At 34.4% G+C, this 27,520-nt stretch overlaps 1 protein-coding gene across 1 annotated transcript in view; it reads left to right on the plus strand.

The window, feature by feature from the left end:
- Positions 1-7,460: 7,460 nt before the first annotated feature.
- Positions 7,461-27,520, plus strand: part of LOC127232241 (transmembrane protease serine 11F) — a 71,433-nt gene continuing 51,373 nt past the window's right edge. Inside the window, exons 1-2 of the mRNA XM_051198261.1 lie at positions 7,461-7,588; positions 23,488-23,568. Coding sequence (XP_051054218.1) covers positions 23,558-23,568 — 11 coding nt within the window. The 5' untranslated portion in view covers positions 7,461-7,588; positions 23,488-23,557. The remainder of the gene's footprint in view (positions 7,589-23,487; positions 23,569-27,520) is intronic.

A 27,520-nucleotide genomic window follows, 5' to 3' on the forward strand; every position in this document is an offset into this window, starting at 1 on the left:
TTTAGCTCTCAGAAAATGGTGGTGAAGCCAAACTTGACTTAATTCTTTCCATCTAGAAGCCACATACCCAGAGAAACTTCAGCTCTCCAGCTGTGATCTAATTGTCTTTGTGTTTGTAGATTTGGAGGAGTTAGAGATAAAGGTGGTACCTGATATTCCACATCCCTTGCTCAAAGAAAAGAGACTTGTAGAAAACTATACAGAGGAGAGTATTTGCCACAACTTATAAACTAAAATGATATAATGAAAAAACCATTCTAACTTAAGATATTGGCCCTATTTCATACTGTTCAGTGTTGAAATTGTTCATTAATTTCCTTGCAAAGTGGTTTCTTCATATTTTAAAGGTGGGATAAATATACTTTGAATGCTCTGGCATGATTTAATTGTGATATATGACATAAACCAATAGGCAGTTTTCATCTCAGTGGAATATTCACTTAATTAAAAATGTAAGATCTAAGTTGCTAACAAAGTATTTTTATTTATTTAAACATCTGTGAGTTTCAGCTCTCTCAATAATTTGAATGTACTCAACCTAATTTCTCAATGATAAAATGAGGGAAGTGATGACATGTCTTTCAGCTATTCTGATAAGACTGTATGTCATATAGAATTTCATCACAAGAGAACTGTTGTGAAGTTCTCGAAGAATCTTTCAGGGTTGCCTAAGGTCATGGTTTGGGAAAAACTCAGTATCTGCCTTGCATATTGTTTGTCTTGCCTTATTCTTTCTTGTAGATTAATTGAACACTCTAGTGTTTTATCTCATATTATGATTTAAAGTGTATTTACTTTGTACATTGTTCTAAATGGGGACTTACTGCTTTATAAACTTGATAATAGGCACAATTGCTTTTAGTGAATAGTAAAGAATAGTTAATGGAAAAGGAAAAGACTCATGAGAGGTAGAGTAAGATATTTAAATTGATATTCTCTGCTTCCTGTAGATTTCTCTATTAGGAATCTCTAGGACTATAATGATATAAAATTGAAGGGAGATGTCATTTTGTGACTATGTTTCTTGTATTGGTTAATGAATAAAGCACTATTGGCCAATAGAGAAGCAAGATTGGTGGGACTAGGAGACAAGGAGGATTCTGGGAGATGTAGTAGAGAGGAGTCGAAATGTAGAACATAAGAGGAGTAAGAAGTCTAGACTCTCTCTCGGGTAAAGTAAGACCATATGGAAACACTTAGATAGGTAGAAATGAGTTGATATTTTAGACATAGCTATCCAATAAGAAGCTCTAGCCATTGGCCAACAGCTTTATAACTAATAGAATCTCTGTGTGTTATTTTGGTACTGATGTGACTCTGGGACCAGGTGGTGGGAAAGTGCTTGTAACATAAAATTGTAAGTATAATTGAACATACATCCCTAGATCCACATAGTTCAGATGAAGGTGCTCAATCTTTGATCACAAATAGGGTAGGGTAATAAAAAAATGAAGAAGAAAACACAAGTGACTAGAAGATCTAGTACTTCCAAAATCTCCAGGAGATTTGATTCATATGGTTCTTTGTCAAAATGCACAATGTTGTAAGAAATAAGATATCATGGGATTCTGTAATAAGATGATGTTTATAAATGACATAAATAGACCTCTTTTTTATATTCTTTTATGCATCAACAACTCTTTATGGTACAAAGTATATTGATTTATGTTAGGATTTTTAACAATAAAAAATTTTAAAAGAGTGATAGAAAATTTAAATTTATTTATTCATTTATTTATTATTTATATGTGTGTGTGAAAGTGTATGTGCATTTGTGTGTATATGTGTATATTGTGTGTATGTGTGTGTGTGTGCAGGTGTACATATGTATTTGTGTGTGTATGCATGTGTGTGAGTGAGCATATAGTACTAGTGGAAGCCAGAAGAGGGTTCTGGATCCCCTGGATAAGAAATTACAGAAGGTTGTGAGACACTCAATCTGGTGTTGGGAGCCAAACACAGGCTGTATTAAGACAAACCAGTACTCTTAATGATTAAGTCATCTTTCTATCTCTAGATTCAACTTTCAAAATCTCAAGGTTAACTTGTAGTTGAAAAATAAAGAAATTTTACTGCTTAAACTTTGCCAATCCCCCCCCCCAAAAAAAACCAACTTGTAAACCATATCATTCAAGATTTTTTAATTATTTCCATAGTTGTAAAAGGGTATTTCTTCTTCAAAACCAAACATGATTACTGCATTGTCAAAGGTACTTATGAATTAAGGTAAATATGTGTCAGTAAAAGGAATACAAAGGCATTCCTTCCATTGCAGTGAAATATCGGAAGAAAGATAAAAGCATGAGGTGCCTTTTCATGTTTTCTCTTGAGGTAGGACTCCAAAAGAATGAGAGGAAAAAAAAAAAAAAAAAAAAAAAAAAAAAAAAAAAAAAGGATGAGATGTGACAGGTGAGGGGAGCTGTGACATATGTGACATATAAGTGAAGCCCTTGCATATACACCTTGGTTAAGTGTTCTGTGGAATATAGTATAGCACATCCAATGGGGGGAGAGAAGGCAAAATAGGTAAGTGTGTAGCTTGATCCCCATAGTGTAGATACAGGAGAAAAAGCTGCTTCTGTGTAAATCAGAGGGATCAGAAACTGATGGAAATATAGGCTTAAACTGTGTAAAGAAAGAAGGGACTCTCATGAGAAACAACTGTCCCAGACTGGACCTTGAAAGTGAGTGCTAGCATGATACCCCTAACTCAAATATGTGTCCAAAAAACTTCAGTGTTAACAAATCCAAGGACCAGACCAGAGATGCAGAAAGTGTATAATCCTGAGACCTTTACTAATAGGTGTCTTACAAACAATATTTTTCTATGTATCAAGGCACTGTCTTGGAAAAGAGAAGAGAGGGATCAATAAAATCAGTAAAACATTTTAATAAAATGGGTCTGGTCCTGAACAGAATCATGTAGACAAACCCTGAGATGGAACTTTGAATCCAAGAAACTATCCAGATCAGTTGGAGAGTGAAACATGAAGTTTAAAAGAAAGATATAGGTATTTACTCAATATTACATATCACACAAGGAAAAACAGCAGCAGGGGAAAGATTTATCTATTAAAGAAAAGGAAAAGCAGTCATATTTCTTTTCATGTCTGAGTGTAGTAAGTAAACATTGTTTCATCAATATCTCAACCTATGGTCTCTTCCTCTGCCTCATCTCTTCTTTTCCATATTTATGAGTTATTATCAAGTTAACTTTGTGATTAGGAACCATCTGAAAAGAATTAAAAGTAACAGTAAGTTTTCATATGACATATTTCACAAACATTAGTTATTTCCTACTGTAAAATTAATGTGAACTATTGAAGATATAAATAGCAAGAAGCATTGATGGATCTAAAGAAACAGTCATCCAGAACATGGCTTTATAGGGAAAAATCACAATAAGTTTGTCTTATCACTATTTAATTTTCTTCTTAATTTTTCATAAATATCAAAATAACATTACTTGATTTAAAATTAGTTCCTAATTAATTAGCCTTGGTATAGTCATTTTACAAAACAACATACTTCTTATGTAGGACCCTTATATATTTAGAAAAGGAATGATTAATATCTATTTGTTTAAGTTAAATTATGAAGTATTTTTTAAAAAAGAAAAAAAATTCACTAGGCTAATGAGTCAACATTACTAGAGCAACAGAGAAAGCCAAAATTTAAAACCACAGGAAAACAAAGTTCAAAAAGATTCAAGCAATACAAAAATAATATATTCAAACTTGAATCTGTAAATTCTATAAATATAATAGAGTTGCAAAATTCATTAAGAATAAATATTTATCAAAGGCATTAACCCAATAAGAATATTTATTGAGTGGTCTAATAAACATATAATCATGACAATTACTTTGAAGAATTTGGAGAGAATCCAATTTGCAACAAATGTAAACCAAGAAGGTTCTTTTCTTTGAATTTTGAAAATTATCTTTTGTTTCTGTCATGGAAAATAATTGGAGGACTGTGGTTTTCCCATTAATTTCATATTTATTAGAGTTTTCTTTTTGAAAGAAACAATTTCAAAGGTAGAAAAAATGGTATAAGACTACTAACAGAACTTTGTTTTTTATATACTATTTGTATTCAAAGAGCTCCTGTTTCTGCCCCATGCAGATATCAGCCTAGAACAGGGTAAACATAAAAGCCAAGAATGTTTCTGTAATACTCTCTCCCGATTTAACACCAGGAATGCATGTTGTATTCTGGAGGGCTTCTGCCATCTTCTATCAATATTTATGACTATCATAATTTTGACAGTAGGCCACCTACTTTGCAAGGTGTCTCTCAATTTGATCCTCTGAAACTTTGGACATATTGCAAAAATCATACTGTTGCCTTCTCTTTACACCCTAAGACACAATTTCAACTTGCTCCATTTCTGGTGGTAATAATTTGTATCACTTTATTAAGAAGATATCCTGTCCCATTTCTCCTTTGTAACACTCAAAAGTTGATAAGTATTTTTTGTGTCCTATGTTGAGTCTACTTGATTATTCAGTTATCTCCAAACATCTAATTTGCTATCTGTAACTTCCAGTGATGCTGTGTATTTAAAGCAATCCTTGTTAAATGGCTTCCAGAAGCTGGTTTTTCTAATTTTACCATTCTCTTTGCATGTTTTTCCATTTTTTTTAGTCAGTTGTTACTTTTATCAATATTCCTTTTTGATTCCCAGTTTTATATAATAGATAGCTATGGTATTATTATTGTTTACATTGATACAAGAATTATTCAGTGTTAATCACTTTATGATTAAGCATTTTGACAAGCCTCTTTAATTGTTTCCATTGTGTCTAGAAGAATGTTCCAGTCTCATTTTGTAATTTCTGATTCATCCTTATAATGGGCCCTATCTTCAAAGAACTCTAGTGGAAAGTAATATTAAAAAAAACAAACAAACAAACTGAATGTTGTGTGCTATGGTTCTTTGGCTCTAAGCCCCTCTCAGTGGATAAAACTAAGTAATATACATCTAGCCATATACGTAACATTATGAGTGCATACGCCTTTATTTCCATCTTCTGTGTAGATGCCTTCATTATCCTGTCTGCACAGACTCTAGAGTGTCTCATATAGATAGCAACTGTTATCATCACCAAGTAATTAATGAATTTTAGTGTGAATTGTGTGAGATGGATGAGATGGGAAGAAGGGAGCAAACAACGAAAGGAGGAAGACTGTTGTTCTTTTGCTCCAGCTAATGCCTATAAAACATGGGACTCAGTGCCCACATGGAATTTATTGAGACAGAGGAGAGAAAGGGGAGGGTAGCTGGTGGCCAACCGAAAGCAGGAGAGATAGATAGAGAGAGAGAGGGAGAGAGAAAGAGAAAGAGGTCAGAGAGAGAGCAAGAGAGAGAAGCGCGCTTGGCGCGCTTGCTTTAAAAGGGGGGCTTGTGCATGAATAACTGAGTCCTCTGGCAGCCAGGTAAAGCTTGAGCTGCCAGGTAAGGCTGATGCAGGGATGACACAGCCATGAGCGTCCCACCCATCGTTGGGGTGGGGGTGGGGGTCAGCTAGTTCCTAACAAAGACCAGTCTTAATAAACATTTAAGTCACTTTCTAAAGCTTGGAAGTTTCAGAAGGAGCTGTGGTTCTATTGGCAGCATGTGAAACTGTCTTTTCTGCATTCCTAAGATAAACTGTTGCAGAGATTCTCCACACTCTTGTCTGTTAGGAGTAAGGTTTTTCCTACCAGCCTGGACCCACCTAGGCGCCAGCCCCAATTAACACACAGACTCTGTATTAGATATAATGCTGTTGGCCTATTACTAGTTTCTTATTGGCTAGCTCTGTCTTAAATATTAACCCATTTCTATTAATCTAAGTGTTTCCACGTGGTCTCATCTTACTGGAGAGTGGGGGTGGCATTCTGCTCTCTCCAGTCTCTACATGCTGACTCCTCCCTACAACTTCCTGGAATCCGCCTTGTCTCCTAGTCATGCCTGTCTTGCTTTCCTATTGGCCAACAGTGCTTTATTCATTAACCAATAAGAGACACACATTAACAGAATGACATCTCCCATCACTTGTCATGGCCAGGTCAGTAAGAAAAGTGCAATTTCCTGAGGCTGGGAAGCGTGAGGGAAAAGCAGTTGTGAGATTGTCAGAGAGGATTATTAATTATTAAATTAGTGATGTGAAGTATAATGTGCAATTTGAAACACAAGTGAAAATGTTGAGTGAGATATAGATATGCTAGCCTAGAGCCGGGGGAAACATCTGGATTAAAAAATGGTTGACAATCATGAACATACAAATGATGCTTTAAACAAAGTAAAAGGATTGGAAAAAAATGTTACAAAGAAGGTACAGCAAAGCCAAACCCAGAGAATTTGAAAGATTTCATAGGTGGGTAGAGGTGGAGGATTGGGAAAGGTCTTCAAAGAGCTGCATGCATCAAAATGAAAAATTTAAGGTGCTTATGACTCATCTCTTTCATCAGGTACACCGATAATATAGTAGACCATCATTTAAGATTATCTTCATTGATAATTATCTACAGTTTAAAGCCAAGGTCTGGTTACCTTTTTTCCTTGGGATGTTTGCTCAATGTCTTTTTGAACTAGATTCAAACTCTAAAGGTTCATTTAACAATTTTTAAATTATGTAAAGCAAATATCTGCTTATGTCTTCAAGTTGTTGGTGCTCATGATAGTCTGTGCCATGCCACAGACTGAATGGTTTATAAAAGAAACTTATTCCTCATTGTTATAGATAGATGCCCAATGGCAAAGAGTGTGGCTGCTGGTAGATTTTCTATGCTCCCGTGGGTGGCTCTGCCACAATGCACATATGGACACCACTAATTGAATTTAGTGAGTTAGTTAAAAAAAAAAAAGTGCTTAAGAAGTGAAGTGGGGGAGGGGCCATAGTGAGATGATATGAGGGAGTTACATAGGGAAGATGGGGATGGATTAGATTGTGCTTCATTGTATGCATGTATTGAATTCTCAAGAGTAATGAAAAATTATAAAATGTAAAATGTAGCCAATATCAAGGTGCTACATCTGACAATGACTTCCTGCTGATTTACTTTAGGAGGATAAAGACATATAAAAAGAGAACAAAAAATATTTCCAGAAATAAAAATACTTTCTCCAAATTTGATCAGTTTTGCTTTTGAGAACGTGACAAGTTATATAACCCCTATATAAAATGAGTATAATGGTTCCTTTCTGTGCTTTGAAAGTTGTAAAACCTGATGGGTTATTTTTGGCTCTGGATCCATCTGGCAAAGAGCCACAAATAATGACAGTGGTACTTACAGGTTACTGGAGGAATGTCTCAATTGAGCAGCTGTTGTTTGTATCATGGCCTTTTGATTGGCTAAGGAAAGATGACATGTGACTAGCTTCTGGCAAGAGCTTTTGATTGACTCTATAGCCCATATCTGAGTCAGAGGTAAAGGGTTAACTCTTAGGAGCAGGAGGGTCAGTGTGTGTCTTTCATTTGTTTTGATTCTCAGGGAGAAGATTCCAGAGTTTTCATTTTGGCATCATTTTCAAGAACGGCAAACCAAAGAAACACATGCTATGTAAAGAAGAAACGAGTCAAAGGCAATAAACCAAAAGGTAGGGAAAACAATACATGGATTAATACGTATTCTACGATTTGCTTGTGTTTTCTCTCTTATATGTGTTAGCTTTTTTTGGGTGCTATTAGAAATTCTTAGATATACTTTAAAATGTTCTTTTCTTTAAATTTTTGCTACTCAAACATTAAATGAATGATATTATGCTTTAATTTATTGTCAAGAAATTTACTTTGAGTAAATTTAGAACTATCTTGGAAAGATTGTGATGATACTTATATTATTTGAAGTGTTTAATTTGATACTTCTCAAACTTGAGGAGTCCTGAGACTCTTGTGAGTTGCTGAAATCAAAATTGTTTCACAAAACTACCATTTTCTATTTTTGCTTTATTAGCAAAAGACACAGCAAATAAAAACAGTGATACTGTTTGATACAGGGACATTAAACAAACAAATAAAAACAGCCTCCCTGAAGACTGACTGATGTCCACAAAGCAGTACAGGTTGTTAATTTCTCAATATTGATGGTGGGCAACAAAATGGAAAGTGTGTGTTGACACTTCCTATATATACTGAAGTACCATGAGTATGCAAAAGAAAATTAACATGGTGTGGATATTTAGACTTAAATTTGTATAAGACAGTTTTTTAAAAGTCAGTGAAGTAAGACCCGCACTTCGATTAGTGATAAAACTCAAACTCTGAATTAAAAATAGGAAATTTTAAAGCTTGTTAATTTGACTGTTCACTTAGAATTTTATATCATGAATTTGGTGCTTATGTTAAGTAATAATTTGCATATGATGAATATGTCCATATTCATTGAAAGCTCCAACTAGGTACACAGAACCAGTGAATTTTAGAATAATACAATAGGATATCATATTCCATGCTACCAATAGCTGTTAAGAAATGAATATATTTCAAATCTGAGATCAGAAGAGACTGGGCTTGTTAGGTATAGCCATAAATGAATATATTTCAAATCTTAAGGAGAACCAAAACATGCCTATTACTTGTAAAGTGGGATCCATTAATTTTTGGAAAACTTAATTTAAAAAAATAAAAGAGATATTTGTAAATAGTTTAATGAGTGTAATTTTAAATAAATTAGTTGGTACTGTCATTTCCTTGTTGAAATTCCTAATATAGTAAATGTTGATGGTTCGAATAAGTCATAGCTTCTCAATGAATCTTAGTAGTATAAATTTAGTAGTGTCACCACCAAAGTGTATGAAAGAGTTGGCATTAATTCTTTACAAAAGAAAAGTCAGCCATTAAACCATAAAACAACCATGTAATGACAGGGCGTTAAAGTATTGCTCCTGTAGCTAGATTAAAAATACATGTAAGCCTACAAAAGTGCTACTCTTCTTTTTCACTCAGTGACTCAGCCCATGTGGTATTCAGCACCCCGATGATGCACCTGATGACTACACAGCTCAGGAGCTACAAAGGCTGTAATGCTGTGTACCAGGGTGCATTTCATAAATAATGAATGCTGATGTCTCATCCAGAGGCATTTTACTCCTTAGTCATTTCCATAATTGTGCTGAGAACCTGGGACAGTATTTACTCTCTGATGAGTAGAATTTAGACCCTAATAAGAACAGTGCTATGCTTTTCCTAGATCAGCTTATCACAGAAGTATAATTATCTTAGAATAGAAAAGGATATCAGGAACAATGAAGTATGAACTTCCCCACGACAGAGCTGAAATAAGAGACCCAGAGACAGAAAACACAGAGTGTTTCATGCTAATTCAGGGATTGTTGAGTTTTCTCAGCAAAAGCTCTCTCAACTATGTTGTCCCCTATTCTCTATTGACCTACACACTGGTGTGTATAGTCTTTAACCTTGAGGACAAATACTGAAGGATTATTTATAGCAGTTACACAAACTTAAAAATGTTGCTTGCCTTTTTAAGCATGTCAGGAGGATTTCATTTTATCAAACCAATATTTTTAAGCCTAAGTTAGAAATTGGCAACATCAATGTTGAAATTCAAATTTCGCAGCTTTGTTGAGCTTCCCATTATTTTATTTCCCTAATTCATAAGTATATCTGAATAATAAAAGAACTGTTGGTCGTATTGCAGCCCCGATTTCAAGTTGTATTACAGAGATACCACAATGGAAAAAAGTGAAAGCATCTTCAACAAATGGTGTTGGTCTAACTGGATGTCTGCATGTAGAAGAATGCAAATAGATCCATAAATGTCACCCTGCACTGAACAAAATTCAATATAAAACCAGATACATATATACATATATTTGTAGTGTTCACTTAGGTAATAATTGCTATTTCGTCTGATGACTCCAAGGGATTGCAAACAAAAGAGTAGTTAAATACTTTGTCTGAGAACATTCTAAAATTTATACCAAAGGGAAGATTTGAGTTTTACACTCACCAGAATTTTTAGATTCCTTTTTCGCTTCTTCTACTATTTTCCATCCTTTTATAATTTTTACTATTTTTATAATACCTTCTTTCTGATTTTAAAGTTAATATGAAGTTTTTCATTAAAATATTATACTGTTTAAATTATCATATTGCCCCTTTCACATATAAAATAATGTTTAGGCTTTCATTAATGTGTCCCTGGTAAAATGATTAAATTTGGTATTTTCCTATGTTGTATCAATTCAGTTTGAAATGTTTAACCAGCTTGTCAGTTTTCTCATAATTGAATGTCCATGTGGAAAATTACATCTCCTGCAAATAGTATTCCTCTTTATCAGCTCTTTAGTCATTACATGTCTTTTTATGCTCTTTTGTCATATTATAGCATCATTAAGACAAACTGTTAAAAATAAAAGTTTAGGTTAATAAGACTTACCAAAAAGAAGGTCACATAATTATCTATGATTGTTCCACATAGTTTCTATGGAAATAAGTTTAAGCTCATTTCACTGGACATGAAATATTTATATGACTATACAGCATTGAGACTCATCCTCCTTCAAACCATTACCTAAGGTTAGATGACAAACTTTTAGTTGCTTATAATAACATTCTGAAAATGATAATGACTGCCCATGTCTTCAACTGGTATCTATCTAAGCCAAAGTGTAGATAAGAGAGAATAATTTGTAATACTTGAGATGTGTCATGAAATTTAAACCTCTCATCTTGCTGTTAATTGGGCATGTAACTATAGCTTTCAAAAGGAAATCCTGTCCAGCAGAAATTTCATCACTGCAGTTTCATTCATAAGTTACGGGCACAGAGTAACACCTCCAGTGACAGGCACCCTGAATTATGCATAGACAGTAAGAGAGATAACCAAGGAATTAATACACTCACTGGAGACAAAGGAAACAAAACACAAGGGTTAAAAAAAGGATAGAGATGAATAAACTTCAGTGTTCTGTGGTTTTGGAATTGATAACAAAAAGGTCAGAATTCAGTGAAAGAAGCGAGTGTGCTATAGATAGAGTAGCAGTCAAGAACTTGAGAGATGGTACTTAGGCCAGTGTCAGATGTGGAGAAAGAAACTCAGAACAAAGATGGAGTATCATTAGGTGACACTCCTCAACATGCCTATTAGTGTCTGTATTCTACCATCCCTGTTGCCCATGCCTCCTATATCAAAGGATGTAAATTGAAGCCTCAGTTTCTACCCTTACCCAAGAGTCTAGTTGATTTCTGATTTGAATTAAAACTAGCTGACAACAGCCTATGTCAACTGCCTAGTTCATTCTACAGCTCTTTCTTTATGATTCCCATTTAGGGGACTAAGCACAATATCAGAGCAGTATTTTTCAATATTAGTATCACACAATATTAGTGTAAAATATGACTGTTTTATGAAATATATATTTGTATCTTTAACACTGTGCTGTGAAGTGTATTTTTATGTTGGAACATAGCACTAAAAGCTGGTCTGGCAGGATGACTCCACAGGTAAAGTCAGTTACCACAAGCCTTATGTTAATCTCTGGAACCCACGTAGTGGGAGGAGAGAATTGACATCTATGAGCTGTGGTCTGACCTCTACACACATATGTGTGCATGTCTACACACACAAATAAATAAATAAAGGTGATAAGGATTTTCTTTTGTTGTTTTATTTTAAAAATTTTTCTAAGATATTTCAGAATGCTCATAGGGGTCATAAAAGGCACTTTCTATAAGGACAATAGACATGGGAGACAGCATGTTTGTGGGTGTCAGTGGGAGAGGTCCACCTCCAGCAGGGAGGAATACTTTTATCAATGATGTTGCTTAGCATTGCTGGTGTATACAGATAGTTACCACGCCAACTTTAATTGGTTTCCTTATTTTTTCAATTCTTTAAAGATAATATGTACCCTGATTTCCTATATATAGAACAGTCTGTTTCTATTACTCCTGGTACTAATCTTATACGTACATTAATACACACATATGTCTGTATCCATATACACATACATATAAATATATACATAAATAAACATATTTACATCTATAAAACATGACAGTTTATAGCAGCAATATATGTTATTTCATACCAGAGTTGATTTCTTTAATCAATTCTAAATATTTAGATAAGCTACTACAAAGACCTTAGCAGGTTAGTAATAAAACAAGAAAGGTGTTTAGAAGAAAAGACTATCCTGGGTTTTTTTTAAGTCTAATTTACCACTTGATTCCTGGATTCCTCAGTAATGAAAGATAATAAACACTGAAAGAGTTCTGGAGAGGTAACATTTTAATTTGTAGAAGTTATGTTTTTACTTCCTATGTCAGGGTAAAAATGAAGGGCAGATCCTGCTTCAACCTGCAGACCTTACACACAGGGTAAATATGAACCACAGTGCATAGCAGAATAGGAATAGCTCGGTCACTTACTGTTAAAGGACTTCCTGCTATGGGTCTGAAATTCATACTAGGTGAAAAGTAAAAGATCTAGCTTCTGTTCTTTGAGGCATTGAAGAGACAGATCAAGAATTCCATAGGATGATACCAGTGACAAAAATCTGAATCTCATAAAGATCCAAATTCGGTTCTTATAAATAGTACTGCCACAGTGACTATTGAGTGATTGATTTTGGGATGATATTCCAAATAGTCTACATTCAATATTTCATTTGTTACTCAAGCTACTCTAAAGGCAGATGGCATTTTCATCTTTCATATATGGGTGGAGAAACTGAGGCAAGGAAGATCAAGTATCTTTACAGGCAACAAAATTAATGGCAAAACAAGGACTCAAATCAAAGTGTGTGTGCAAACAACCTCACTCAAACTGCTACCTAAGCTGTTGGAGTTTTAAGTAAAGAAGTGGTAATTAAGGTGGGTTTTATAGACTCATATTTATATGAGACAAAATAATAGAGAAAACACCTCAATGGGATGGAGACTGATTATAAAAAAAATTATAATGTTAAATTGTGTATTAAGTGACAGAGTGTAGTAAGACTTCAAAGTACATGTTGTATATATCTTGGAAAATAGGTTGGGGACATTTTGCTGCTTAGAGGACTTTGAATTTTATTCAGGCATGTATTGGTTTGATTGTGACAGAAGCATAAGCAACACAAGGGAAAAAGATTTACATTAGATCATGGTTTTGGAGGTCCATGATTTTAGATCCCATGGCTCCATTAACTTTGACAGAACATCATGACAGGAAGCAACATGTGGTGGAGGAGCCTTTTCACTTCATGGAAGACAGGAAGCAGAGAGAAAGAGTAAGGCGTCCTTTACACTCATGCCTATAGTGACTTACTTCTACCACAGTTTCCAGGGCATCCCAAAATGCTACCATCAGTTGGAGATCAAGTTCTAATATCTGCACCCCTAGTGAAATTTTATATCCAAACTAAAAGAAAGTATTGGTAAGTTAGAAAATAGGATCCATTAAAATATCTAAACGAGGCAGGTGTATCTCTGAATTTGAGGCCAGCCTACTCTACAAAGCAAGTTGTTGCAGGACACAGGGCTGCTACACAGAGAAACGCTGTCTCAAAAGTAAATAAATACAAATATATATATTAATATATGTTAATATATTAATAATATAATATATTAATATATATTAATTAATTTTACATCCCAACCACACTTGTCCTTTTCCTCTTCTCCTCATAGTCCTTCATTCCTCTCTGTTCCTCCTTAATCCATTCCTCCTATGTTTCTGTTCAGAAATGGACAGGCCTCTCATGGGTATCAACAAAGCATAGCATATCAAGTTGCATCTCCCCTTGAATTAAGGCTGGGCAAGGCAACCAGTATAAGGAATAGGTTTCCAATAACTAGCCAATTCACATGTTAAAGGATGTTTTTGTTTTACTCTTTCTCATATTATGTACTTTGGTCATAGTCATTGCTCCTTCAACTCCTTCCATATCCACTTTCTCTGCCTTCATACCCCTAACCACTCAATTTTGACTTTTCTACACCTTTCTCAGTTTGTTTTGCCTAACTATTCTTGAGAATGGGGCCTCCCCAGAAGTGTGGTTGACATGCTAAGGGTCATGCCATTAAATAAAGCTGTTTTTAATACTCTGACATTACCTCCTGTGCAAAATCACAGGCAATTGATTTTGGATTAGTGTGAATGGCATTGGAAAGAGAAAAGTACATGGATCATAAAGCTGAGCTAGAATACTGCTTTAAAATCATAAACTAGCTTGGAAAGAAAGAAACTATTTGAACAAAACAATATGAATACACGATTATCAAAATTTTGAATGGATTCAAAGAATGAACTTGAACTGTGAATCAAGAATGCTCTACAAATATTGAAAGCAGGTAATTGAAACCAAGTGTAGTGTCACTGACTAAGACAGAAAAGCACAAAGGGGCAAAGACTACATTCTTTAATAACTGTGTGGCAACATATTTAACATATTGATCTTTATACCATGCCAGGCACAGTGTCAAGTATATAGCAGATGATTACAATTGATTTAAAATACAGTTGAACAAGACCAGCAAGATAATGAAACAAAGACCGCTAGTGGATATCTATTATCACAGGTGAAGGAATTACCTAAATAGAAGAATAGTGTTTATTTTTAAAGAAGAGTACATTAAAGTATCTGGGAAGAAGAATTAGGAATAATTCCAGGTTAGAAGTAGATATTTAGGTTAATATTTCTTGAAATTTCCAAAAAAAAAAAACAAACAATGTGCAAGAATGCTCCAGAGGTAAACTGTCACATTCATTCTTTCAACTGACATTCAGTATTTGCCAAAAGTAGATATGAACTGTTTGCTTTTAATTCTAAAAAAGTAAAATTTTCAGAAATTGGAATTTTTCCCAGTTCTTTTTTTGATAATTTTTTAAAATTTAAATTTGAAACAAGCTTGTTTTAGATGTCAATCCAAGTTCTTAAAAGGAGGTAAGGGCTAGATCTTACTCTAGAAAGTGTATATTTTTCTCCAAAAAGAATGTTCCCATTAGCCATATAGCAGTGATTTGTAAGATGAAAACTAAAGAAAAGTATATGGTAAAATAGAAAATGGGAGTGTAAATTCCTTTGTTTTAAAGTCAGCAAAGAACCATATGGGGACAATAGACTAAACCAGGAATTAAAACAAAAACAGTTCTATATCTATTACATATATGCTTGTACAAAACAGCCTCAGAAATCTCTTTATTCATAGTCTTCCTGAACATTACTATGAAGTATGAAGGTTGCCATGATTGTAAAGAGAATTCATTTTGTGCTAACTGATTTAATTCATACTAAAACTGATTATAACTTTTAAAACTACTTTGTACAGAGACAAAGGGATCAAGACAGAGATAAAGCATTGAGCTCAAAGGAGAGAAAAAGAATGTCATCAGGAAATGTGTCATACAATTTTAGGTGTGTGTCATACTATTTTAGATAGAAGTGAACAAAAGGTACAACTTCTTGACTATATAACATGAAATATATACTATAATGTGCATTTGTTTATTGGTGATTACTATTCCATTCTTTACATTAGGGATAAGATTTACACCTTAATTTGTCTAAAATATCTATCAAATGATTAAAGTATGCATAGCAAACACACTCTACTTTTATCAATTTGTACTTGCCCCTGAGAGGAACTTTATAGGGCATATTTCATACAAATATGATTAGTGAAGATTTTTATAACCAATTCCTGCCTGTGAAACAAAGGGTGAGGAAAATCTGTAAAATGCAACAGCCACATACTTCCAAAAATTAAAAAAAAAATCATGTTATTGCAACTAATATCACTATGGCTACATTGGTACAATGTCTAGGAACTCATTTTTGGAATATGTCAAAAAGAACAAATACCTTTATATCAGAAAAAACTGTGTTATAGACATAAAGGTCAGCAATATAGAAGAAGGTTCATCTGAAATTAAAATAAATCACTAGCTCCAAATATATTTGCTATATACTATAAGAAAAAGAATTTTTGGTTTGGACCCAAAATTTCTGCCTGTTACTTTTAAATTATTTTTATATGCTACTATATTAATATTCTTTAGTGTAACTTTATGTCTATATAAAATGAAGTTTACAAAAGGTTGAGATATAAAAATTTGCATGTTCCAAGTGGTAGTGACACACGCCTTTAATCCCAACACTGGGGAAACAGAGGCAGGTAGATCTCTGTGAGTTTGAGACCAGCCTGGTCTACAAGAGCTAGTTCCAGGACAGCCTCCAAAGCCACAAAGCCTGTCTCAAAAAAAAAATATTGCATGCAAGGATCAACTCCAACCCTTTTAAAAAGCAAGACAATGTTACTGCAACATTGGCTTTACACAGACCTAAAGTAATGCTGCATTTATTAGTTCTTTGAAGAAAATCTTAATGATGATTTAAAAGATGATGTCTCAGTAAAAATATTTCAGGACAATTTTAGACTACATTAAAACAGTCTTAGAAAACTATTTACAACTTTGTGATAGTATAAACACTTTAAAACAAATATGGATCTTGTACACAAACATTCTAAATATAAATATGAATTAAACACTGAATGAAACAGTCACCCTATTTAAGGGACACAATTAGTAAGAATATATTGAGTGTTAATGTGGAAATTACAGCCACCAAATAATGTTTCCCTACTCATTTAAGTTTTAAATATTTCCACATTAATCACAAAGTTTTGAGTTTCACAGTCTTTCAGGGGGTGTCATTTTCACAAATATCAAGTTAGCAAACATCATCAAGTTTTGTGTTTAGTTCGGGTTAAAAAGGCAATAAAATAATACATTTATCAAAAGTTTATATGCTTTGTGAAATACAGAAGCATCTCTAAATTAGATTTGATTGTATTCCCTGTCTAGAATGATGAGAAAGTGTCCAGATATCACAAGCTGAGATATTATTTAATGATTTTGTGAGTGCTTTTTAAAGAATAAATCCCAATCTCTAAAAAATATTGCAAGATTACAATAGTTAAAAACATTTATGCTAATATATCAAGTTAGTTCAGATAAGTGAATGTATCAGGCATTAGATCAATATGTTAAAGCTACCTGAGAGGAATGATTGATCAGCAAGTTTCTTTAGGTCAAAATAGTTCTTAATTAATTCTCTGAGAATTATGATGTGATCATATTTACCCTCCCCTTGCTTAAACACTTTCCAAATATATCCCTATCTAGCCCCACCCAAACTTTATGTTCTCTTTTGAAAAATTAATGCATCAAACCAGTTTATGCTGCTTATCTACTCTTGTGTACAGAATCATCAACTGAATATGGTCAATCTAGCAGGGGCCACACCCTAAAAGAAAGCTGACTCTTTCTACCCAAGTAGCCATTATATAGAAATATTTACTCAGTTAGGGCTAGGGATTCATGAACACTTTCAACTTCCATAATAGAAAGTTTATTCACTCAATATTGTACAGGTAGGTCTAGTATAAACAACTACTGCTGCTGTGATTTTATGAATGCAACAGTCTTGTCATGTCTAAAAGGTATGCTCTTTCCCAGCCTCTAGCTCTTAACAGTTTTTCTTTCCCTCTTCTACAATAGTCTCTAGGCCTTAGTGGGTGCTGATGTCCTATTTCTAGGTGAGTACTCACAATTACCTGTTCATGGCACTTGATGACCTGTATGTCATCATTGACTACCATCCAGTACACACCCAGTACACAAAGCTAACACTGAGGTGTCAGAGCTGCACTAATCTAAGGGTAGAAAGTTATGAATTTAGATGGCAGTTTTGTGCTATTGTCATTTGGCAGGATAATTATAATAACTTCAACCTGAGGCCCAAGGGCTCCTCAACCATGGGGATATTGGTCATATTTATAGCGCCATTCAGGTGTTTTCTCCTATGTAGTTGGCCTTAAATTCATTCAATAAATGTTTGGTTATCCCCTTAGCATCTGTGCCATTATTTCATCCATTAGCATATTTTGCTTGACACACTAGCATTATTGTAGTTAAAAGCTGGGCAAGACTGGTGATGACTTCCATCTCCACCAAGAAGCCTACATAGGAACCCTCCCACCCAAGTATTGTGAAATTTAGCCAGCATGGTGGAAGTCTCCTGGATGGTATTGGCTTGATTCTCCTATCATGCTTCCAAAGTGTACTTTGTCTTCAGCAACAGGGCACTACCACCAAGTTCTGGTAGACAGCCAGGAGCTTGCTTTGTTTGGGGAGGTATCTGGGACTTCTCTGATCAACAACTTAGGGGAAGATATGCTACACCTGGTACTGGGCTCTTTATTTGGCAAACTATGGCTTTTTGGATGAGCATAATTCTCTGTATAGCACAATTAAAATTAAACCATTTTACATTAATATATAAAATCACATATGGCACCTATAATAATAATAGGTTTCCATATGTCTTTTTCAAATTGTCAGTGTTAGTTGTTCCTTACTTCTGTTTTCTCTTGCATCCCCCTTTCAGCTTAAAACTTCCTCCCTATTATTAAACTTTGGTTAGTTGTAAAGAAAAATTTGTAAATAAATGAATGGCTCTGGAAAACATTATATAGGTGAGGTAATCCAGGACAGCATCCATTGTAGAACTTAGTGTCAAATCCTCAGATTATGCTGTAGAATCTAGGAAACTAGAAAGGGACCATTGATTGTTGACGGAAAGGAAAGATCTTAACGGAAGAGAGGTAGTAGAACATAGGTGATATAATGGGTCAATTTGGCAAAACAAAGCAAAACAAAACAAAATAAATCCAAGAGACTCTATCTATCCATCTATCTATCTATCTATCTATCTATCTATCTATCTATCACCTATCTATCTATCTCCCTATCTATCTATTGCTGGGTAGAGACACCCTGACCACAACAATGTTTAGAAAAGAAAAACACTTAATTGGGGTGGCTTATATTTTCAGAGATTCAGTCCATTATCTTGGTGTGACATGGTGGCATGCCGGCTGGAGAGAGCTGAGATTCCTACATCTTGACTTGCCGGCATCAGGAAGTTGTCTTGTCTCACTGGGAGTAGCTTGAGCATGGGAGACTTCAAAGCCCACCCCCACAGCAACATACTTCCTCTCACAAGGCCACACCTATTCCAACATGGTCACACTTTTAAATAGTACCACTTCTTTTGGGGGCCATTTTCTTTCAAACCACCATATCACCTACATACCTATTACCCATTCATTCATCTAAATAATCTCCATCTAGGAAATATAATTTAGAAAGTGAGCCTCATGGAGTAGGCCTGTAATTTCAGTTATTCAGGAAGTGGAGATGAGGGATTCACAAGTTCAATGTGTACCTGAGCTGCAGAGTAAATTACAGGACAACTTGGACAACTTTGAAAGACTGTATTTTAATATATAAAAGATATGGGCTGAGGACTTAGCCCAGGGGTATTGTATTTGTTTAACACCCCTGAATCCTGAAGTTCAGTCCTCACCACAGAAAAATTAAGATTTTGAGATGCTACCTTCATTGCTTAGGAATAAACTCTAAGGTGTGCCCTAATTTCTTGATTGTATTTCTTTCTATTCTTTTTCCAGAAAAGAGATTAGAAAGGATTGCTATTTTGCATATTTTTGTATTCTTATATATTTCCCTTTAAATGTTACCTCTTTTTATTCTTATTAGCACTGTTTGAAACTTTCATATATGTATATATTTTGATCAAGTCCAACTCCTTTACAACTGTTCCCTTATCTCCCCCATGACTCTACCCTTATAGTTTCATGTATTCTTTATCTTTTAAAGCCCACTGAAACTACTTAATGCTACCTGTATATACATGTGTCTGATATAACCTGGAATAAGGATAGCCTCTTACAGGAACATTCTTGAACAAAACTATCTCTTCCTTCCACCACCAGGAGTTTGGTCCTGGTCCAAATTGATGTGCCATGCTTTGTTAACTTCTGTGGGAAGTTTGCCTCTTTCTGAATGAAGACTAAGGAGGAGTGGATAGAGAAGTAGATGGAGGGGTGGGGTGGAGGGAAGATAAATAAATTAAATGAAAATTTAGGAAAGAGTTGGCTCCTAAAATTTGTTCTTAGAGTTCTACACATATACCTAGGTGTGAGCATGTGAACATACCCTCCTTCCTCCTACATATACCCCCTTCTACATGCAAAATACAAAAATATAAATGTTTTCTAAAAGTAAAAAAAATGGCTCTAATAGTCATTGGATCTTGAGAAAGAATATCTGTATTTACTTGGGAAATGAAGAACATCCATGTATAGAGTTCCCAAGTCATGGAGGAAATCAGTATGGAAGAATACTATCCCCAAGAATCATGCTAGCATCTTCATCATTTCACAGGGTTTTATAAACATGCCATACAGAATAGGTTGTGTTGTGAAGTTTAATTATTACTCCTTTTAATCTTTTAATTACTTCTTTAATATCTTTTTGATTTTTAAAATTACTTCTTTAATATTTTGAGATTTTAATACAAGTGTGTCTTTTTACCCTTCCCTTTCCTTCCTCCAAACCCTTACATATACTGCCCCATTTTTTCGAATTCATGACCTCTATTTTTCACTAATTCTTATTACATGTATATATGCAGATGTATAATTCCTTGTTCATTGGCCTTCTAATGAACCAGAGCATCTGCTTTTTCTGATGATGGAAATCCATCCACATTCTTTGTGGGGGACCAGAGACCTCTTCATGCTTCTCTATGTGGCATAAGATGATTTGGCATCTTAAATTTTGGCATTTGATTTAGATGCTATTTCTCTATCCAGAAAGAATATATAAAAATCATTTTTTTGGAATAGATTCATAGCACAAAAATTTTTTTCTTAGTTTTATTTTTTTCTCTCCTACCTGGAAACATCCACCTTTTGCCAGGCTAAATTCTGGTTTGAAATCTTTTCTTTTTTGAAGAGGATAATTGTAAATCAATCCATAGAATCAGACTATCCCTATACAACACACAAGACACAATTCTTATTCTTAACAGACATATAAATCAAACAGAACAGATATTGCTAAGGTCTTTTTCTAGTAGACCATTCCCCTTTTGAGAATGGTGGTGAGAGCATTGTGAAAGAAGGCAATCCATCTGGAAACTGTCAAGATCCTGACAGTATAATGAAGGGATATTTAGAAACTGGTCTTGCAGTTCACAAACTGTTATATTACAGTAGAAACTGCTATTTTTCAAACTTTAGCTATATGCACATAAATTATTTTCCTGTAGTATAATTTAAAGAATGAAGTTAAATGAGTTTTTGAATAATGGAAACAGATCTTCATTACTACTATATGTATTTTCCCCTCTTTGGCATAATCATCATTTCTTTCATATCTTCCATGTTTCCTCATTTAGCTGGAACACAGTTGTAAAATGAATTAACATTAATTAATAGACAGTAAGTTAAGATCAGGGTGAAAACTAATGAGCTAGAAACAAACTAATGTCCAAGAAAACCAATGAAATGTAAAGTGGCTTATTGAAAAGATAAACAATACAGCCAGGCAGTTGTGGCACAAGCCTTTAATCCTAGCACTTGGGAGCCTGAGGCAGGTGTATCTCTGTGAGTTCAAGGCCAGCCTGGTCTACAGAGTGGGTTCCATGACAGCCAGGGATACACAGAGAAACCCTCTCTCCAAACAAACAAAATACAAAAGAAGAAAAAATAAAAATAATGATAATCCTTAGCCAAATTAGTCAAGAGAAAGAAGCCAGAAATTAATAGTTAGAGGGAGACATTAGAATAAATACCAATGAATTTCTAAAAAGCATCAAAATGTGTGTTAAAAGCTTATATCCTTTTGTGTTAGAAAATCTAGAAGAAATGGAAGAATTTCCATTTGTATATGGCCTAGTAAAGGTAAACCAAGATGTGACAAAAGAATTAAAAAAGGTTTGTGACAAACAGTGAAATTAAAGCAGTACTTAAAAACATAAAATAAATGAAAAACCCCCTCCCAACTAAAAAAGTCAAATTCTGGATGAAATCACAGATAAATCCTACCAGGACTATTTAAAAAAAAAAAAATACAAATTCCTCAGACCATTATGTAAAATAGGAAAGGAAAGAGTTTCCACATTCTCTTTTATCTTGATATCCAAACCAGACACACAACACACGCACACACACGCATACACACACACACACACACACACACACACACACACACACAAGAAAATTACAGACTGATCTCTCTGAAGAACATAGATGCAAAAACTTCATTAAATATTTTCAAACTAGAACACAGTCAAAAGATCATTCATCATGGTCAAATTGCTTTTATTCTAGAGATAAAGGAATTGTTCAACAAAAACAAATCTGTAAATGTAATAGGCAACACAAATGGACTCACAGACAGAAACTTCATAACTGCCTGAATAAATGCAGGTAAAAAAGTCTTTGACATAATCCAACATCCCTTCAGAAGAGATGAGGAGTGTGTGTGTGGGTTTATGGGTGTGCGTGTGGGTGTAGTTGATGTAGTAAAGGGTATACACAACAAAAGTATAGTCAGTATTGCGCAGAATCAGTGGTTCTTAACCTTCTGATTGCTGGGGCTCTTTAATACAGTTCCTCAAGTTGTGGTGTGAACTCCAGGCATAAAATTATCTTGTTGCTACTTCATAGCTGTAATTTTGTTACTGTTGTGAATTGTGATGTAAATATCTGATATGTAGCATGTCTGATATGTGACCTCCAAAAGGGGTCCCAATCCACAGGATGAGAAACACTTGCTCTTTTCCCTGAACTTAGACTCCTTCTGCATCTGTCTTCTGAACAACTGTGGTTACAGACCTATGCGAGGCCTAGCCTGGTTTTGAATTTTTGTATTAAAATTGTAATATTTGCCCTGTAACTTTACATAATTTTATGAGAAATTCATACATTCTGAATTCTCCAAATTATATGAGGACTATTTCTAAATACTGGTTATTTATGCCTCTGAAATATACTAATATTTCCAGTGATGAGAAAAGAGAAATGACATTTTTGTTTGTTTGTTGGAAGTGTAAACTTTTTTGGTAAAATTTGTTTTTATTTTTAGAGGTAAAGTGGCCACTGTTAGATAAAATTAATTTTACTGTTTTGCTTGTGGGGAAAGTCATTTTCAACAAGCTAATCTGACTGTCCATGGTCACACCACCAAGGACACAGGCACAGGTTCTCTGGTGTAGAACTTAGGACCACTCTGCTCCCCCACATCTCATGATTCCCTCAAAGAGAAGAGATGAAGGATCTCTGACAACAGGAAAAAGTGGCGTCACTGTATTCTAGTGTTTTGTTTTGTTTAAAATAACAAAACAAGAAAACCCCCATGAGTCCACACCTCAATTCTGATCATACCTCACCAACTGGAAAAGTGTGACTTCTGAATCATCACCACTTGTGCACACCTGGGCCCTCTACTGCTTGGAGCTTCTCAATGCAGGTATTGACAATTGCTTCATTGTGTGGCAATGGCTGGCACCAAACAGACCATGCTCCTATCAGGCTACATGAAGACAGAAAACCTCAGGCAGTAAACCTGTTGGACTTGTTTTCTTTCTTGTCCCCAGTGACTGTCATTATTTTTCAGCCTCCCAGCCCTGACCTGGCTGATAGAGATCAGATGGTGAGTGGATAGAAGCCTCCCCAGTCTTGGGTCCATGATGTACGCGTAAGTACCCAGCTTTTCTCAGAGTTGACAATGGGGACAGATATTTACATCTACTGGGACAGGCTATGCAAATTCTGACAGGTAGAAGTTATATTAACCATATGAGATTATATGTTGAAGTTTTGTCTCATTGGCTTTTGAATGTAAAAACGGACCAAGGTGATACTTTCTTTCTAAATAGGAATTAAATGTAATATGTTAACAGTGTTATATTTTAATATTTAGAAAAAGCACTTCTTCAAAGGGTAAAATATTAAGCATAGTTAATTTGATTTCTTACTATGCTCACATGGTATGTTTTTAGTAGTATATCCTTCAATGATGTATATTATGGAATGACAAAATACCAATTGATTAGTAGAGAATATTAAATTTTTTGTTTAATTCCAATTAAAAGGATGACTGCAACTGAATAAAATTAAATTAAAATACTCATGTGTAAACAATTTTTGAGTTAAAAACTTGAACTCTAAAATAAATGATCACCTATTTAATTTTTTATTAAAATTACTATTTTTGTTTTGTTTTTTGAGACAGGGTTTCTCTGTTTTGCTTTGGAGCCTGTCCTGGAACTTGCTCTGTAGACCAGGCTGGCTTTGAATTTTGTGTAGTACTATTCATGCTATTGGTTTAGACTGAAATGAATAACTGATATGTGATCAATGATTTCTTTCAAACTCCAAAAAGCTCAAATTTGTTATTTAATCTTTTAAAGAGGTGCTTGGTCTGTCTCCAATGAAATATAATACTTTATGCATGTGGACTGTCATATTTTTAAATGTTAATTATTTTTTATATTCCACAACTATTTGCCAATGCCAGCATGAGCCCAAGGAAGGTTGTTCATTTCATGCCTAATGCTTACCCAGACAGATTATAACAATAATATAACCCACCACAATAGCCATACTTTAAAGTATCAGAAAGCACATTTTTATTATTTAGTAAAATAAAATGTACAGAAATGAATATGATAGGTTAACAATTTAAATTTGAAAATGTATATAAAAAAATTTGAAGTCTTCATTTACCTTTATCTCAGAATTCAATGGCATGCCTCTCTAACAACCTGGCTCTCTTCCCCTCCAATTTATGGCATCACCTATATTTACTTTTCTACTCTGATGTATTATTATGATCTCTCTTCTACTCCAGATATTTTTTATTATACCTTTCTTATACTCTCTTCTCTACTCTGGCCATGTATTATAATTTATTATTATAATTTATTATGTTATGTTAAAGCCTCCTCACAATACTCACAGTGAATAGTTCTGAGTATTGACTTCTAGACAAGAGGGCTTTTTTCCCTTTTTATTTATTTTCCTCTCATTAAACACATACTGACTGCAGCCTCCTCTCTGTCCCATGCCTCCAACCTCTCTTCTCCCCCAAATCCACAGCTCTTTCATTTTGCTTCATAAAAGAGTAGCCCTCCCAGGGACATCAATTGAACTTGGAGTTCTAGTCTTATTAGACTAGGCACAAACCCATTTGTGCCTAGCCAAATTGTTCTTGGAGAGTCTTCCCCAGGCATCTGATGGGAGCAGATGCAGAGACTCACAGTAGACAAACACTAGGCAGAGCTTGGGGAAGACAAGGAGGAAGGATTGTGGTGGGCAAAAGATTTTAGCACAGACATCCTACCCCAAACTGGACTGATCATGAAGACAGTATGAGGCTAGTTAGTGGATTCAATGAAATCCTTGCAAAGGTACTTTGACCAAGGGATCACATTTCAGATAGTAAATAAATAAAAAAATCCATGGCTTCTTAGATAAGATTCCCTCTGACACTGAAGAGGAAAAGGGAATATTTATTTACATGTGTTTTATAGCCAGGTTTCCACTCATCTGTCTGGGAAAATCCTTTACTTCCCAAGACTTCACGTTCTTGTTCATACATAAAAGTTGGGAAGAGGTAATAGAAAATAGAAGGGGTGAGAGGGCATAACCATTAGCAGAATTTGTGATTATCTTCAAGATTAAATACAAAGCTATTTGGGGGCTTATTGTTGATTTAATTTTGAAATTATTAATTTTTTAAAACAATAATGGGGTACTATTTCATATAGTCTGTATTTTAAGTAGTAAGTTTTTCATTTAAGATGTGTGAGTCTTTGATGCACAACTCTTTTTGCTGTGGGTCTTGGTCAAAACCACTAAGTCACATAATCCTAAAGTCCACTTGAGTAATTATGTTCTATGATGTCTAAGAGCTACCAGTTAACATAGAGAACACCAAGTTTCTTAAGGAATAAGAGATCTATTTAAGTTACTCCAGAGCAGAGTTGTCTAGTATTGTTTCATTTTGACAGTCTGGTACCCTCAACAAGTGAGGCTGTGAGAGGAGTACAGTTACCAGGAAGCATAACTTGTTGTCCAGAGACAAACTAATAAACTGTGCCTTGATGACTGAATGTGACATCTGTAAAAATTAGAACTACATGGAGGTTATAATGAATCTGTCTGCCCAATCTCATTAAAGGATCTCTAAATATGTAAGAAAATATGGTTGTCTTTGAAAACATGTAAAAAATAATTGGAGGGAAATAAGTATGTATTCTGGACCAAAAGAGTAATTCAAAGTAGACTCTTGGTATTATCTAATCAAACCGAGATGATTGGTCTAGGTAGGGTCTTTGTATCAGATTAATGTCTCTAACCTTCATTATGAGAGTTTGACAAAACTATAAGGAAGAGGGAATGATTCAATTTGCTATTTAGAGCTCTAAGGGAACCAGTTCATTTGGTGACTCTATTGTCATTTGGCCACAGCAACAAAACTTGATAAGGGGAGAGGTGAGATTCCACCTGCTCATGGATTGTTTCCTCGCCTATGAGGAATGTACCTTGACACATTTAGCGATACCTCAGTCTTCCCTTCATAACAATAATGAAATTTGTTGGGTTATTGTTTTCCTCTAAGAAGCTATAATAGCCATGCCTTAAGCATAGCAATTAACTCCAGACACACATAAAACATTGAGACTTTGCCAATTGACACTTATCTCTATATTTAATTGCCCTAAATCACATCTTTTAGGTAAACAATACTCTCTGTATTCCTTGTGCTAAACATATTTCCTGTCTCATTGCAGACCCTCATTATTTGTATGGTACCAATGACAACATATGACTAAAGCTAAGGAATGATTATTGAGAAAATAGGAAAGGTTATGAGTAAATGAGACTCTCAGGTTTATGACTCATAACTTATTAATTAACAATGCAAATGAGTTATTTATAACACAATAATTGTGAAGATAAATAAAAACCTTAAGAAAGAGATGATTTATTTTAAGTAAACCTGTGTTGTTCTACTAGCATCAGATAAGTGTTGATTAACTAGATTTTGATTTCATTCATAATTCAGCAAATATTGATTATAGTATATTAGTAATACAGAATATACACATTACATGGCTATATAAATCATCTATACATGTATGCAGTGTGTATGTATCATGTGTGCATACATATAAATACAAGATTATAAAGAAGACTAAGAAGATGAATACATATACTTTAAAAAAATATGTTATCTAGTGTTTCAAAAAAAGAAATACAATAAAAACCAAACAGAAGTGCATTATAAATGTGAGATGAAGCTTGTGTACCTTTTACCTTGAAAAATTCCAATTCATGTTATTTATTTATCTTCTAATGTCAACTTTTGGGCTTTTTGTAAATATTCTTTTAGAGTGGTTCTTAACCTTCCTAGTGCTGTGACCCTTTAATACAGTTCCTTGTTTTGTGGTGACCCCCCAACCATAAAATTATTTTCATCACTACTTCATAAGTTATTTTGCTACTGTTATAAATCATAATGTAAATATCTGATAGTCAGGATGATCTTGGTGACCCCTTTGAAAGGGTCACTGGGTTCCCAAAGGGGTTGAGACCTGCAGGTTGAGAAACCTGTTCTATGATGTGTTTTTCATTTATTTTGC

This window comes from Phodopus roborovskii, unplaced genomic scaffold, assembly GCF_943737965.1.
Source record: "Phodopus roborovskii unplaced genomic scaffold, PHOROB, whole genome shotgun sequence".
Classification (NCBI taxonomy): Eukaryota; Metazoa; Chordata; class Mammalia; order Rodentia; family Cricetidae; genus Phodopus; species Phodopus roborovskii.